This window comes from Carassius auratus, chromosome 24, assembly GCF_003368295.1.
Source record: "Carassius auratus strain Wakin chromosome 24, ASM336829v1, whole genome shotgun sequence".
Lineage (NCBI taxonomy): Eukaryota > Metazoa > Chordata > Actinopteri > Cypriniformes > Cyprinidae > Carassius > Carassius auratus.
The window spans coordinates 8,051,024-8,067,458 of NC_039266.1; the positions used below are offsets into that span (position 1 = coordinate 8,051,024).

A 16,435-nucleotide genomic window follows, 5' to 3' on the forward strand; every position below is an offset into this window, starting at 1 on the left:
GACAGACGATGGATGGATGGATGGATGGATGGATGGATATGCAGAATGATGATGATGGATGGATAGGTTGATGGAGGGATAGATAAATAGATGGATAGGTAGAAAGATGGATGGATGGGTAAAAGAATGAATGGATGGATGAAAAAATAATGGATGGACGGACAGATGATGGATGGAAGAATGTATGTAAAATGATGGATGTATGGATAGGCAGGTAGAATTATGGATGGATGGATGGATGAATAAGTAGTTAAAATGAGGGATGGATGGATGGAAAGGTAAAATGATGGGGTGTTTGATGGATTGGGAGAATGACAGATGCAGGACAAACTAGCCTGCAGACTGCCAATCACAGCCCCACAGGAAGACAGACTAGCAGGGGGTGTTTTAATACACATGGCAAATCCTGTTTGAGGAAGCACTAGATTAGGGGAGATTATGCCTGGAGTAGGCAGAATAAATGGGTTCATAATAACTCTTCACCTCCCCTCCCTCCCAAACACTGTGCCGTTAAAGATCTGTCTCCCACAAGCAGATCATTTCAACCATCACCCCCGTTTTCTTTAAGAAACACGTCCTTGTCTCGTTTTTATCTTCCCCTCATTCTGACACAACCGTCAGACTTCTACAAAGGTTCATAAAACAAATCCTGGTTTTGTAATGAAAAGCTCATTGAGGAGAGTCAGGCTGAGCGGTTTATTGTCAGGCTGCCCGTGGCACTTGCGTTGGATGAAGTTGTAATTGCATTGACCCTTTCTATGCATGCGGTTTTATCAGCCCCAGCGAGATAAGTCAGCAGCTCTAGACTTCATTAAACATCTCATCTATATTAAACAGTCTGGTAGTTTCCCTCCCGAATACAGCATTTGTTGTCCCCACTGCAGTGCCACAGACGTCCTGAGCAGATTGAGTAAGATGTGTCTTGTGCGATCAGCATCCCGATGGATGGATGGATGGATAGGCAGGACAATGGATGGATGGTTGGAAAGCTCTTGGTTGGGCTCTTTTGACTTGGGTCAAGAAAATGATTGGCAACTATCAAGAACAACCTAACAACCACTTTAGCACACTCTGAAGCACCAAAAATTGTTTGGTTGTAACGACCTATCAACACATTGGGTCAACAACAATTTATGGGCAAATGGGTAGAATGATGAATAGATGGATAGTTAGTAAAATAGATAGATAAATGGTTGGTTGGATAAGTAGAATGATGGATGACTTGGTAATGTAAGGAAATGCTTGGCTACTATTGAGAACACTCTAGCAATCACTTTACCACATGCTGAAGCACATACATACCTTGCTACACTATAAGCATTCCCAAAGTTCCCTTGAGGCTTGTTGCCATTTTCAAAGAGCTGTGCTCAAAACAGACCTTGGGCCTCGGTCTTCCTAGTTACCACCTAGATGGTAAGACTGGGAGAGAAATATTACAGATCCTCAACTAACACAGCCTCCTTCAGGAGACGTTCCTTTGGGAGAAAGTGCAACACTCTCATGATCATTTTGGCCCCCTATGGGGGAGATGTACTGTACAATGCTAAGGACATGAGAGCTCACAAAGGACTTGAGATCAGACCACACTCACCAACAGCCTAATCAAAAGAGCACAGTAACTCCTCTATTACCTCTAGCGCCTGGTGATGAGACACTGAAGCTGTGCATCAACTGTCTTTGTTGTTCAAACTAATTGGGTTAGAAATTAATTTGTTCTACTTGTTCTGTGGTTTTTGTTACATTTGATAACATTTAGAGACATTTGTGCTCAAAGCAAGACGAGCTATTACACAAAGGGGCAATAACAGTAGCAGCTGAAAGATTAAAAATAAGCCAGAATAAAGAATTATATATTTTTTTCTTTCCTTCCCAGGAGGCTCCAGGTAGCCCGCCTGTGCGTCTGAGCACTCCACAAGACGAACATGAGCGACGGATCTCTCAGACGCTGTATCCCGGAGAGAGCCTGGATGACAACCACACCCCACGACCCACCATGATGGGTAGAATGATGGGTAAGCTGATAAAAACACTCAAATGGCCCTGTCACTTCACCGAAAATGGTCCGAGCGTTCTCGAACCAGCTAACTCCAGTCTTTATATTTGTTCTGGATTTTGTAGATGGCTTTTATCAGTCTGCTGTTAGTTTCCAGGTTGCTCAAGTAGATCTAATTTGTTTAAGGGATAGTTGGTCTTTGTACAGGTAGTTCCACACTTGTATGACTTATTTATTTTATTTTTTTCTGTACACAATTACAATATTCTGAAAATATTGGTCATACAGGTTTGGAATAACTTGAGGGTGAGTAGATTATGACAACATTTTCAGTTTTGATTGAACTATCCCTTTAAAGAGTTCAGTTTGAGACATGTTCTAATTAAAGTGGTGAAGCATTTTTATCCAGCTGAAAATATCTGGTGTTCTTTTGAAAACGGCCAGCTCTGGGCACTTGAGAGTGCTTTGGAGGCGCAGCGTTTAGCTAGAACCAATAAAATGTTTCTCCAAGCATTATTTTTCAAATTAAATAATAATAATAATAATAATAAAACACACACACAAAGTATGAAATATGCCAAAATATGCCATGTTCCCATTGAAATCTATTTAAAAAGTCATGCTAGCCTTTAAGAATAAATATTTAGTTGGACACGCAGCTATATCTGGTTTATGAATTATGTCATTAAAAGGAAAAGGATCAAGTCACATGTGCTTTGAAGGTTTCTTCCAAAGTAGATGGCTCTTGGTCAAAATCACTGCATTTTAACAGTCATTTTTATGCTCTGCAAGAATATGTATGCACACGTGCTGTCAGTATTTGTCCTCACCTTCAGTTTCCATTTCCATCTGTTTCCACCCGACATATACAGTTTAAATGCAGGGATGAATGAGCAGCCGGACGCACACAGGCTCAGCCCAGCCAGTCCCAGCATGCTCCTGTGGTTTTGTAAATGGGGGTTAATGTCATTTTCAAGCCCGTGTCTCATCCAGCATGACTCTTTCAAGTCAGTCCTGTTTTCTCTCAAACTCAGATCACTTTTCTAGTCCTGTCAGACAATTGGAATCGGCAGACCAATCCTTTCACCTTCATGCTTGTCATTTCACAATCGACTACTCAGTCTTGAACAATAAGCTCTTTAGTTCCTAACGCCAACCCACCTCATCCCCTGCTTTTCTTTCACCCCTCATTTCTTCTTCATCCTCTTGTTCTGACCTTGTCTACTGCGTGCGTTCTCATCGCAGTGTGACCATGAGTCAGTCAATGACGTCTCATTTTATTATTGTTGTTGTTGTTGCTGCTTATATAAAAGGTATTGTTATTTTCTTATCAATAACAATGATACTTACTAGCTTTAATATGTTTTGTTTGTATAATAATTATAAGTATACATTTATAAAATATCAATATAAGTGATACCTATTAATATATGCAATTAGTATTTATTGCAGTTATTTATTTGTTTTTGTTTTTTTTATATTCACTTCTCGTTCTGTCCTAGTTGTTTTGCACCAATGTATGCATTGACACTTTCTTTCAAAAAGCATGGGAGTGATTCTTCCCCAGTGCCAGCGCAGAGAAACTCTAAAACTTCTCAAAAAGCACCACTTCAGAGAGTTTAGCTGTACATCTTCTCCTTAGCAAAGTAAAAAGGCAAAAGTTTGAGAAAGTTTACCTGAGGGAAGATGGCACCCTTCAGCTGTTGTAGACCTGACACATTGTCATACGTCTCATAAACTCGGCCCGTGCTCCTGAGGATTGTTTCACCACTTGTCAGTCACTTGCATGACACGTTATTTTTATTTGTAAAATCATGAAGAAAATGCAACAATGACACCTCACACATTAAATGGTCCATTGCTGATGTTCTGAATGTCTGACACGTAACTTTACGCACTGCAGGACATGAGGACGGACTTTGATGTATGGACTCTGTCGCGTTTGTCAGAGGTCGTTTTCTAAAGGACCAAGGTGAAGACCTGACTGACTAAGCTTGATGCATCACTGTCAGGAAAATAGTCTTGAGCAGCCACCACTCATTTCAGACATATTTGCTGTCACTCAGGAAGGAGCAGACATGGCAGGGTTTGAGCTGCAAGGTTAGCGAGATAATGTCATCTCGCATGCCTGTTATGACAGGCCGGGATGAGGAATGAAACTTTAAAGCTTGAAAACAGACTGAAATGAGAGAAAACTCAGAGGAATAAAGTGCTATAAATATAAATTGGTAGTTGATGGGTAAATTTATGTGACTAGATAAAGGAGAGGAGCTGTCTGGATTTATACCCGTTACTGTTTTTATTACAAATGGCCCTAAACAAACAAACAAACAAACAAATAGTTGGTGTAATGATATACTGTTTATTTGTTTGTTTTTACACACTTGTCATTTAATTGCAAGTGGTCCTACATAAATAAATAAACAAACTAACAAACGAATCAACAAATGAATGAAAAAACGAAATAAATATTGGCAAGTATAAACCGATGAAACAATATAATGATAATAATGGTGATGATGATGATAATAATAATAAATAATTTAGTTTCCCTTGGTAAGTGTTTGACATTTTTGACAAATCACAGTCTGAATGAACGGAAAATACTGTTTGAAATGTGATCTGACCTTTCAGACTGAATTGAATTTCTTAAAATCATATTTTTAATTGATTTTCAAACCACATAAAGATGTGTTCATATGGTGTTCTGCTGTTCAGATTACACAATTACAAATAGCTAAATGCATTCAGGTCTCTTCTGTCCTTCTTTCCTTGTCACATATAACATATTTCTACTTTCTAGAGTTAGCAGCCGTGCTGTAGATGTTGGATTCTTGTAGCCTTGTGAGTTCAGGTTGCTCTTAGTGTTACAGTACTTTAACACATTAAACACAGTTAAAGTGAAACACAGGACTTTTTCCTTTAATTTAAGGGGAGGTGGTGTACCAATTTGAATTTGCCCTTCACAACTGTTGATTTCCAGAGAGAAGTGCCTCTAAGTGTGTGACGGGAAAGGTTAGCCCCATTAAACAGCGTAAATAGGCACTGTGCCAAAAAAAAAAGAAAAAAAGGTGTATATGCATTAATATTCCTTTGTGTAAAGCAACGTTTCTGTGACTGGTGCTTCTTGGAGACTCACTAACCATATTCTGCCCGTAGAGAGATATGAGGAATATTCTGAATGAATCTACCTCTGAATGACAGTCATTATGGTAGTGAATGCCATGTGCACTTGAGGTAATCATAGTGGCAGAATATTTGAGCGTGTAGTCATTTAGACAGAGTCCCAGAAATCATTTCCAGTACTTTTGAACAGGGCAAAAAAAAAGATAAGCCTTATTAAGCCTCATTTTGGATTAACATGTGCAAAACATAATAATAAGAATGTAAATTAAATGAACACCATGGTGTTTTGTGAGGGTGGTAATTTTGAGGTCATCATGTATGACATTTAGAACTGCTCTGTGACGTGTGTATGTCTGTGTGATACGGCTAACAGGAATTCTTCTCAGAACATTAGCTGAAGTTCTCTTAAAGTTATGAACAAACCTTCATCCAGGAACTGTTTAATCAGAATCTGTTTACAGTCATTTGTTCTTTAATTATATTATCAAAACATTAGCACATTATTTGTGTTGTTTATTAAGCTTGACTGCATCACATAATAATTGCTGTTAGTAATGTTCATCGTCAGGTTGACTGCATCTTGTATGCTTTTTTTCTGAAAAAAATTCTGTCATACATGCATAAACTGACAGTAACCACTTATAAGCTACTACTAAATATTGTAGAAATGCCATTTTCAACCAAGACCCGCCCATGAGGCTCTTTGACCGACATGTCAAACAACCAATCATCGTTTCGAGGCGTGGAAATGTTGCCACAGTAACAGACCAGTGTGTTAAACTCTCAGACAGATTTGAGAGATTCTATGGTGCAAACTTTAAATATTCTGTAGAATTCAACCAATCCAATGACGACTTTGACACTCTTGAAGTGTTTCCACTTTTGTGTTCCATATGCATCAGACTCTCATTTAGCCAACGACCCATGGGCGTCAAATCTGAGGCTGAGACTAGGATTTGGTTAGCTTTTTAGCTAGCAGTATAGCTTGTGATTCATCTTGATTTTGACTAGTAGTTTAGCTTGTAATTTAGTTTGTGGATTGGCTGGCAAAATCATTTGGAATTCCGGTCAGCTTTAGTTAGCAATAGGTCTTGTAATTGATCTACAATTTGACTAGTGCTATACCCAGCCTGATCTCATTGTTTATACAAAGGCATTAGTACATAACGTTTACAAGCACAGAATTTACAATTTTGTATTTTTGTTGATGCTGAAATGTAAAATTTGGATGTATTTCAAAGTTTAAGACGTACAAATTGCAACATATTTATAGCAAAACAAATATAACATTTATGATTTTTTTTTATATCATTAAGATATTTGTATCAATGCTTTTTTATTATTTAATCTATAAGTGATTTAGATTGTTAGACCCCTTAGCCTACCCCCAAACCTAAACCTCTTCCCATTTTATAGCGAATTTAAAAATATATAAAATGTAATCCATAGACTGGAATATGCAGGGAAATGACTGTGTTAGTAACAATATACAATAGCATTGAAAATATATTTGTATAGCTGATAATCCAGCTCCTGCCTCTAAACCTGAGTTGAAACTAAATGGATTACTTTTGCAATTATGTTGCATTTTTGGTGTATTTTATTGTTCTATTATTAGTCACAGCATGTCGAGAAAACACATTTTGTGTTCCACAGCAAACTAAGTAAATATTATATGATAAGTAATGGCTAAACGATTGCAGAAATGCTTTAAGGGTTTAAAGTGTAATCTTGTTGAACAATGTGTAATCTAGGAAATCACACAGAATGAAATGTTATCATTTCTTATTAAGTAAATAAGTAAACGGTTTGCAAAAAAAATTATTATAATGCTAGTGATACGTCAACTGAATACAATAATAATAAAATCAATACCGCCATTTTAATGTTCGTAAGGATTCATTTGTAACTTTTTTCATACATAATGCATAGGTAAATAACTTGTGTCTTCAGTGCATCATAATTATACGTTTTGATGCTGTAAATGTGTCAGTATTGTATGTTATAGTGTTATAGTTTGGCTAGTGATTCAGCTTGCTACTTCATCTGTGTGATGACAGTTTTTGAATATAAATATTTAAAGGTGCTGTATGTTGGATTGTCACCGAGTGGTTGAACTAGGTATTGCAGTTCAAATTAAAAATATTGGAGAGGGTTTTTCTTCACCTGGCCCCTCCTCCTCAGACTTGACGCACACACAGTTTGCCAGATTGTCAAAATAACAGGAATGAGTGCACTTGACGATAAATGAAATAAAATACACTGTGTTTATTTATGCCAACTGGCAACCCGGGGTGCTGAAATACAATTGGGTAAACTGGCAATGGGCAGTCTTCACGCACCAAAACAAAGGCCGATATTCCAGCCCGGAACGCACATTTTGAAAGGAGAATAACTGATTGTAGCATTGTTTTTCAGATCAACAAGTATGCTAACTTAGCATGTTTTTTAAATATCTGCAAACATATTATGGTATTTTAATGCTTTAGTAGAGTCAGAAACTTACATACAGCACCTTTAATATTTATATTCAAAGTACATTAAGTCATTTGACAGGCACTTTTATCCAAATATGTGGAATCCTACAACAAAATTGATTCATCTGAGGGAGACGCCAACATGAGGAAAATGCTAATATATCACAGTGCTAATTATCTTCTTTAGACTTCTTTTATTCCTCTAACATAAAACTAATAAACAGTAAAGCTAATGTTGCTTGTCTTTGCAGCTGCATTAGTGATTAAACTTAACTGCTTCAAAGTTAATGTTCAAAGTCTGATGTTTGTTCTACCACAAGTACATTAGGTTGTAAGTGAATGAATTGTGAAATATAATCTTATAATATTTGATCTTAATGCAGTTTCTGTTTAGAATCTGTTCTAATATAAAGACATAAAAGAGCATTAAAACTAACCCTGTGAGGCAGAGTGATGGGCGGGGCTATTAATCTGACAGTATAGTGCCATCACATTGATTGGCTGCAGTTGCTGTCAGTCAGATTGATTGGCGGCGCTGTCGGTGGCTGTCAGTGGGAAGGGCTGCCGGCTGTGAAACTGTGTGAAGATGTAGCATATACACTCAGCCTTACATCAATCTAACTGGCAGTGTGAATCCACCTCGCTCAAGTCGCTACGACACACACTCAAAAAAATAAATCGTTGGTCTAACTTAATATAATTATGACACCTATTTCCACACATTTGAATGGTGTTGTCTCAACTTAATTTAGACAAATGGAAACCAAGAGCAAAATTCATTTTGAACCAACAAGATCAAATCATTTTCATTTGAATCATATTATCGTATTTATCTATAAACTATTTAATCTTGTTGAGCCAATTAATCTTAATCACTTAATTTAGAAAACCAGAAATATTGTGTCAACTACAATCGTTAAGTTAATTGTACAACTTTATTTACATCAAACAAATGTTTAATTGTTGACATGTCTATCAAAATGTAATTTACTGCACAAATAAAATGTTCTCAAAGTGAATGTCAAAGGTTTCTCTTTATTCTTATTTCAAGGCAAATTTTCAGGTAAAAAAATATCATCCAAGATGAACAACATTATATTTCAATGTATATGCACATCTAATACCTTCTTGAGTCAAGATTTAGTCTTTTGAGAATACACACATAAGGTAACTTACTCCAACATCTTGTTCTTAAGGGCTGGTACCTTTAGTGAAAGTTTTTGTCCATCCAAGATAAAGAACACTTTCTGGATGACCTCAAATGTAGCCTTGAGTTCTTGTGGGTAGCTGAGGTTCAAGACGTGAGTAAGTCCAAACAGCACGGCCACTGCTACACGTTCTTCAAAGAGCAGAGAACCTCGGTCCCTTCAATCAGGATACCAACGTCCACAGGTTTATCCCCTGGTTGGTGTCTATGAATTGGACGATGTAGATCCCCATTACCATCTGCTCTATGGCTTCTTTAGAATTCATCCAGTCGCAATCCTGGGCAAGACAAATAAAATGTGGTAAAATTGGACTACTGTAAAATAAAAATTAATAAGAACAATTAATAAGAACAAATAATCAAACTACAAGCAACATTACAAATAAATACAATAGATCAAAGATTCAAATAAAATAAACAGTGCTTTTCAGTTTTTTTCAGGTATCTAACTGTAGGTTTTTTTTTAGTGAAAGTGAAAAGTGAAAGTGACATTCAGCCAAGTATGGTGACCCATACTCAGAATTTGTGCTCTGCATTTAACCCATCCGAAGTGCACACACACAGAGCAGTGAACACACACACACACACTGTGAGCACACACCCGGAGCAGTGGGCAGCCATTTATGCTGCGGCGCCCGGGGAGCAGTTGGGGGTTCGATGCCTTGCTCAAGGGCACCTAAGTCGTGGTATTGAAAGTGGAGAGAGAACTGTACATGCACTCCCCCCACCCACAATTCCGTCCGGCCTGAGACTAGAACCCACAACCCTTCGATTGGGAGTCCGACTCTCTAACCATTAGGCCCTACTTCCCCTTAGGTACAGAAAATGAATAATCAAATATAAAATAACACTGCATATTATCTTTACTGAATAAATTAAAGATTAATCATTATTGAAGTAACATCAGCTATTCAGTCAAGAGCAGTTAGTAGTTTCTTTGTCATTTCTTGTGTGATTTAACATTAAAAACACAGGCAGTGAGAATAGTTTTTTTGACGATCCAGTACATACTGTTACACATACAATGTCTTTCTCTTTTAATAAAACTTCACTTAAGATATAACAGACTATGTTTGCTAGGATACTCACCAAGACATAGGATACTCACCAAGACAAGACAAGTCATGTTGATATAATTTTTGTACGAATTTGGCCTCTGAAGCACAAGACTTGAAAGAGAACTCAGTATTTGCACGTTTTCTGAAAAAAAAAAAAAAAACATGTGGGGCTTTGGATGAGCACACTCACAAATCATTTCACAGTTCTCTTTTGCGTCTTGCTCTTGAATGTTTAAGTTAGCAAGGCTTAAATGAGTTTCGTTTACACAAAGATTGCAAAAGCGTTCATGACTAGACGTTAGAGCAGCATACGGCACTCGCATCGTCATTAGAGGTGGACCGCGGTTCAAGTGCGTGCCGAACCGCAAGTAGAGAATGGTACGGTTAGATTTTTTACAGAGAACCATTGCACCCCTAGTAAACATAAAAACTGTAACAAGTGTACAAAACATAACGTAAACATAAAAGTGAAGAGAAAAGCAGTTGCTTACATTGTACTCCTTGAACAGCTGTAGATGGTCCTCCTTTAAGTATACACACAGTGCTTTGAGGATGCATTCTCTTTCCATGTCTACGCTGTTGTTCTGTAAAAAAAAAAAAAGCACAAAAACATTGATTATTTGACCATTTCATATCGATAACCAAGTATAACAGGACATACAATCTATATGAAAGTTCAACTAATAATAAAAATTATATCATTAATTACTCACCCTCGTGTCATGCTCAAAGACATTCGTTCATCTTTGGATCACAAATAATTTTTTTTTTATGAATTCTGAAAGTTTTCTGTCCCTCCATAAACAGCTATGCAACTGAGACTTTGATACTTCAAAAAGTACATAAAGAGATCATAAAACGAATCCATATAAATTGAGCGGTTTAGTCACATTTCTCTGAACACTCGCTTTATATTATGAACAGATTTAGATTTGGATTTTATTCACATATAAACATTCATCAACTCGCACATCAGTTGTGGTGAACGGAAGCATAAGCATGTTTGTTTGACATGTGAGAACCAATGAGGTTCATTCTCGTTACGCAGCACGTTTGATCTTCTGTTTTTGGGCATCAATCAGGTTCAGTTGACCTTCTGTTGATGTTTGCTGATCAATGTTTATATGCAAGTAAAAGCCTAAATGAAATCTGTTCATCATACTTTCGAACATCAAACTTATTAAAACATCAAAGTCTCAGTTGTGTCGCTGTTCATGAAAGGACAGAAATCTTTCAGAAATCATGAAAAAGATCTTCATTTGTGTTCCAAAGATGAACGAAAGTCTTCCGGATTTGGGACGACATGAGGGTAAGTAATTAATGACATCATTTTCATTTTTGGCTGAACTAAACCTTTAAGAACATCACTAATACAACTTACCACATGAAAAAGTTTACTAAAACCCAAGCATGGGATGCTGTTTATTTCTCTTGTAAATCTGTAAAATAAAAATAAATTTTTTTTCATAAATTTGCAGTGTTCTCATCTTTACTTGAACAGAGAAATCTCCTACAGATTGCTCAGCAGCAGTCGCATGAATGAAATGGCTAATTTCATAACTGAAACAATATAGTAAAATAACTATCAAATTGTATGAAATCAGAAAATTACATTATCGATTCGTATGTTGGTTATGAAAACATTAGGTATTTCCAAGCACACACTAATAAAATACTTTAAACTTTCCTTTATTTTATTACAGTAATAATGAGCCATTTTTCTAAACCCATTTAAGAACATACTTAATACAACTTACCATGTGAAAAAGTAGACTATAACCCAAGTATAGGATACCATTTAATGAGCTCTTGTAAAAACCTGTAAAATAAAACAATGTTTACATAAATTTGCAGTGTACTTGTATTTACCTGTACAGATGTTTCACCTATTACATGCTCAGCAACAGTAAAACTGTAATATATACAAACACAAAACAATTCTGAAGAAAACGGGCGATCCTGCTCTACCGACGAAACCGAGGCTGACTTTCCCATGCCATATGCATTATAACTGAAATCAATATAAAATGTAAATGCTGCCCGGAAGGGAAGTTTCGATCATTATATTTCATACAAACAAATATCAAATTGTCTTTAAATCATTCTCATTCAATTACAGCAACTGTAACAATAATACAACGTATTACAATAATGTGCAGTAGCAATTACAACACACAGTGATAAGATTAAAGTATAAATATCACATTTAAGATCATAACTACGAATTTGAACATGTAAAAGAAATGAGGGAATCCCTCACGGTCACAGTATTCATCTGTGCGAAATTACAACGCGTGCAACCTAATCCTGTGCGATCATAGTCAAACAACACATGCCTAGTACGCATGTGCTCTATACTGTATTCCACGCAGCCTGGCTGCTTGTTGATTAACATCAAGCATATAATTGTATTGACATCATTGTTTGTTAATTCGTTTTTACATTAATTCGCAGTCTTCTCGTCTTTACTTGTACAGAAGGATCACTTAACAGTACGCTCAACAACAGTAGCCCGAGTACGTTAACTGAAACAATCTAGTAAAATAACGCTTGCAACAGGAATTAGAACTAAGCAACTACCGCATTAATGTTAAATTATGTACATACATGCAGGCGTTTATATCGATTTACTATGTTTTTATCGAGTATGAACATGTGACTAATAGAGTAATTCAAATAATCCAATAAGCTGTCAAATATCCGCTTAATGTTGAATTCTGACTGATTTAAATGGTTTTACTCTCTATCAGCACAATACAGACAAAGAAAATAAAGGATTTTTGAACTTACCAATTCTACAGCATTCCACCATAGACTGGACTCCACCACATAATGGCGCCCGCGATAACTGACGAGGTCACGTGGATTTCCTGTCATCAGCGCATGCGCAAAAGTAGTAGTTTGACTCGAATGATTATTTTTTGTTGTTTCGACACAAATGAATTGAGCTATTTTAAGGTTGTATGGATTTAGTTCAGACGGATTTAAAATAATTGTGTACATCCCTTAAACTGATTAATTTTATTTGTTTCAAAATGCTCTATTTATTTTTATCGAACAACACCCAGATTTCATTTTTTTGAGTGCAGGCTACTTGTCAAGGTATAATGCAGCAGGTGGCAGATAACGTCTTGGGCTGAATCAAATGAGCTTTTTCTTCTTTCTCCATCTCTCTTTTCCACGTTCCTTTGGCTAAGACTCTGAAGGATAGATTGTTTCAAGGAGTAGTTATTTGAAGCAAAATTCAAAAATGGCTGTAATTTCTTTGACGTTGGGTGCATTAGCATTCATGTTCGCTGTGAGCACAACTTTGTCCTAATTGAAAAGTCCAGCCGGTAGAGGAAAGTCACACTGTGACGCAAATTGAGGAGCCGTTACTTACGTCCGGACATGCTGTTTTGCAAAGAACCTGTTAATGAAAGATTGGACAGAACAAAGGGATGGAAGGGTTTTATGGAGGTTATGTGTGGTCAGCATTAGGAGCTGAAGAGTGTGGAGGAACATCTGTGCAAAGTAAATGTAATAATTCACTTCACTTGTTATTGGTTGGACAATTTTACAACATTTACAGGCCATTAATGTTTTAAACTGCCGTTTTCTCTGTTTGTTTTTTTCTTTTACAGAAGCATTTTATGATGTATGCAAAAATGGGTTTTAGTTATTATTGTGTTTTTGCAGCAAACTGGGTAAAAAGCAAGTCGGTTTGCTGCAGTATATTCAAACTAAAAGACCTATCTTCATTTTCTTCGAATTCAGATTGATATATTAAAAAAAAAAAAAAAAATATATATATATATATATATATATATATATATATATATATATATATATATATATATATATAAATTGTTTAAAAAGGTGAAAATAACATTAAACCAAATTTTTAATGGTGTTTGACAAACCAAATAAAATTTCTTTGTCAAAGCCGATTTATAGCTCAGTCTATAGGAAGGGCAGACATATAATCTATAAACAGACATCGATACATCAGACGAGAAGTTGGGCTCTTAGTATTTCACTTGCATCACTTCTCTGCGTGAATCTCGATGTTGTGACCTTGTATTCCTCACGGAGTGTTTCTCCATGGATCTCTGCTCTCTCGTGAATGGCACTGTACCAGAACTGGAATGACAGAGGTATGCTGGGAATTGCATCACGCTAACAGTGCCACCTCACCCTCCCTCGGCTTCCCTTAAGTGGTTTGTCTGCTCCTGTCAGATTAAAACACTCTCTGTATTAACCCCCTGATGAAGACTACAGGATAATGAGAGTTGTTATGCTAACAGGAGGAGGGTTGATGGGGTATTACAGACTTATAGAGTGACCACAGAGGGTCCGAATCACTCGCACGACAAGAAGTGGAAGACCTGCTCTGGTGGCTGTGGCCTCCTGTGATATTATTGTGACATACAGTGTTCCGGGACAGGACCTCTGGAGTATTACACACACACCAAAACAATGCATGTGTACATAATAGGCCTGTCAATTAGCACATTAATTCACTGCAATTATTTATAAAACAATAACATTATTAAAAAAATTTACACAATAAATTGAATCCCTCCGACGCGTACTTGGATTGGGTATTTTAATTTGCCTACATATAAATGCAAATAATTAATTAATAATAATAAAAATAATAATAATTCTAATAATAGTAATGACAGTCTTGGTAATGGGGTGCTTCTGAAATGTAAAATGACAAATGGGACACTCTCCATTCTCGTGAGCTTCACAGGCACGTGCAGCAGGAACACAAGACCTCAGATCCACATCAACTGAACTAGAGTTGGGACAGAGCCTAAATGCAAGATTGTAGTCTGGCCAAGAACACTATTTTTGGAACAGTTTAGCTTTTAGCAGTATTTAATGGTTTGCCGTGTTTAATGCTTTTGAAAGGGGAAGTTTATTATTATTATTATTATTATTTTGCTATAATTTCTGAAAGGGAAAACTTTTCAATTCATGACTTTGTAAAAGCTGATTTATTATTTTTTTTTTTTGTTTTGCAATACTGCCATGATTACAAGTGGAATTATAATTTAATTTAACAAATTATAGTGTGTTCACTTGTAGGTGATATGTTATACTTCTTGAGCTAATATTGTACTTCAATTCCTCCAAACAAAGGATGTTTTGTCCATCTGGATTTCAGTTATAAATAAATCTGTGTTTTGGTCTTTTTTAGAGAAAGTTTGTGTGAATGCCTCTGAACTGTAAACATTTGTGAAAGACAAACTAGCCTAGTTGTCTCATTAAGACAGAGGAAGCTACTTAGGGAGTCCACTTTTCCCTCACAGCTTTTTATAGTTTTTAGTTTAAAGAGGGATTAAGGTAATAATGTTGTCTTGACATTGTATTCAAGGAACCCATTATATAAGTTATTGCATTTTTTCTGGGATTTTTCTCATTGCCAAGTGTTAAGTGTTATTAACCAAAACAATGTATGGTTTAGACTAATTTGGTAAGAGTATTTTTTTTTGCTAGCTTAAGAGGGGTCATTGGCACTTGTCAGGTAGTTTGGGTTGATGAAGGGTGTACTCAAACCTTTGCCAGTTGACATTTATACATTTGACAGATGCTTTTGTCTGAAGTGACTTACATTGCATTCAAGGTACACATTTGATAACTTCTTGCTTTTCTGGGAAAACAAACCCATGACCCTGATGCTGCTAGTGGTGTGTCCTTCTGGTTGAGCTACATAAAGACTTATGTTGTCAACCAAAGCAATTTATGTTTAAGACTGATTGTCTTAAATTTGAAGTGCATGAATTGCCATAGTAGTGATAAATCATAGAATTAGAATTCATCTTGGGGGGAACCTGCAACCTTCTGGTTACATCCCAAGTGGTTGGGTAGATCTGTTTCGCTGGTCTTAAAGAGGTTATGGGCACTTATTATTTAGTTGGTGTTGATGAAGGGTGTACTCAAACCTTTGCCAGTTGACATTAATGAATTCGACACATTTTTATTTTCCCCAAAGTGACTGGCAATACATTGCATTAAAGGTAGCAATTTTTATCACTCCCTGCTTTCCTTGGGATTTGAACCTGTGACCTTGACGTTGCTAGCACTATGCTACTGAACAAGTGTACAGGAAGGCTAATGTTGTCAACCAACACAAGGTTAAGTGTCTGAATTGTCACAATAATGATAATTCATGGAACGCCTTGTGGGTTTGGAACCTGCAACCTCCGGGTGTCTTTCAAAGTGGTAGTATTGATCTTTTTTTGCTGATTTTAGAGGGGTTATGGGCAGGCTGGGAGACCAGCTAAACTAAAAACACCTAAAAGCAGCTTATACCAGCAAAGCATTTATTTTTTATTAAGCTAGTATAATCTTGGCAGGGAGCAGATGGAGTGATTTGTTGTTTTAATGGCCGAGGCTATTTCTTTCATGATTTCCTGTGTTTACAGTATAAGACCATTCTCAAGTAAACTAACTCAAATCAAATGTGACTGCGCTAATGTTGCCAACACGTATGATGCAATACAATGTCAGTTGTGCGTTGTACTTTTGGAAGATTTATTCTAAAAAAACATACTGCTTCAAAGACCCTCATTTCAATGATGAC

General features: G+C 36.5%; 1 protein-coding gene across 3 annotated transcripts in view; it reads left to right on the forward strand.

Moving 5' to 3' along the window:
- The window catches only part of LOC113042226 (partitioning defective 3 homolog), a 407,940-nt gene that overhangs the window by 246,265 nt on the left and 145,240 nt on the right, over positions 1 to 16,435 (forward strand). For all 3 annotated transcript variants that reach the window (XM_026200884.1, XM_026200885.1, XM_026200886.1), the window contains one exon: positions 1,874 to 2,012. In XM_026200884.1, the coding sequence (XP_026056669.1) occupies positions 1,874 to 2,012 (139 nt within the window). The remainder of the gene's footprint in view (positions 1 to 1,873; positions 2,013 to 16,435) is intronic.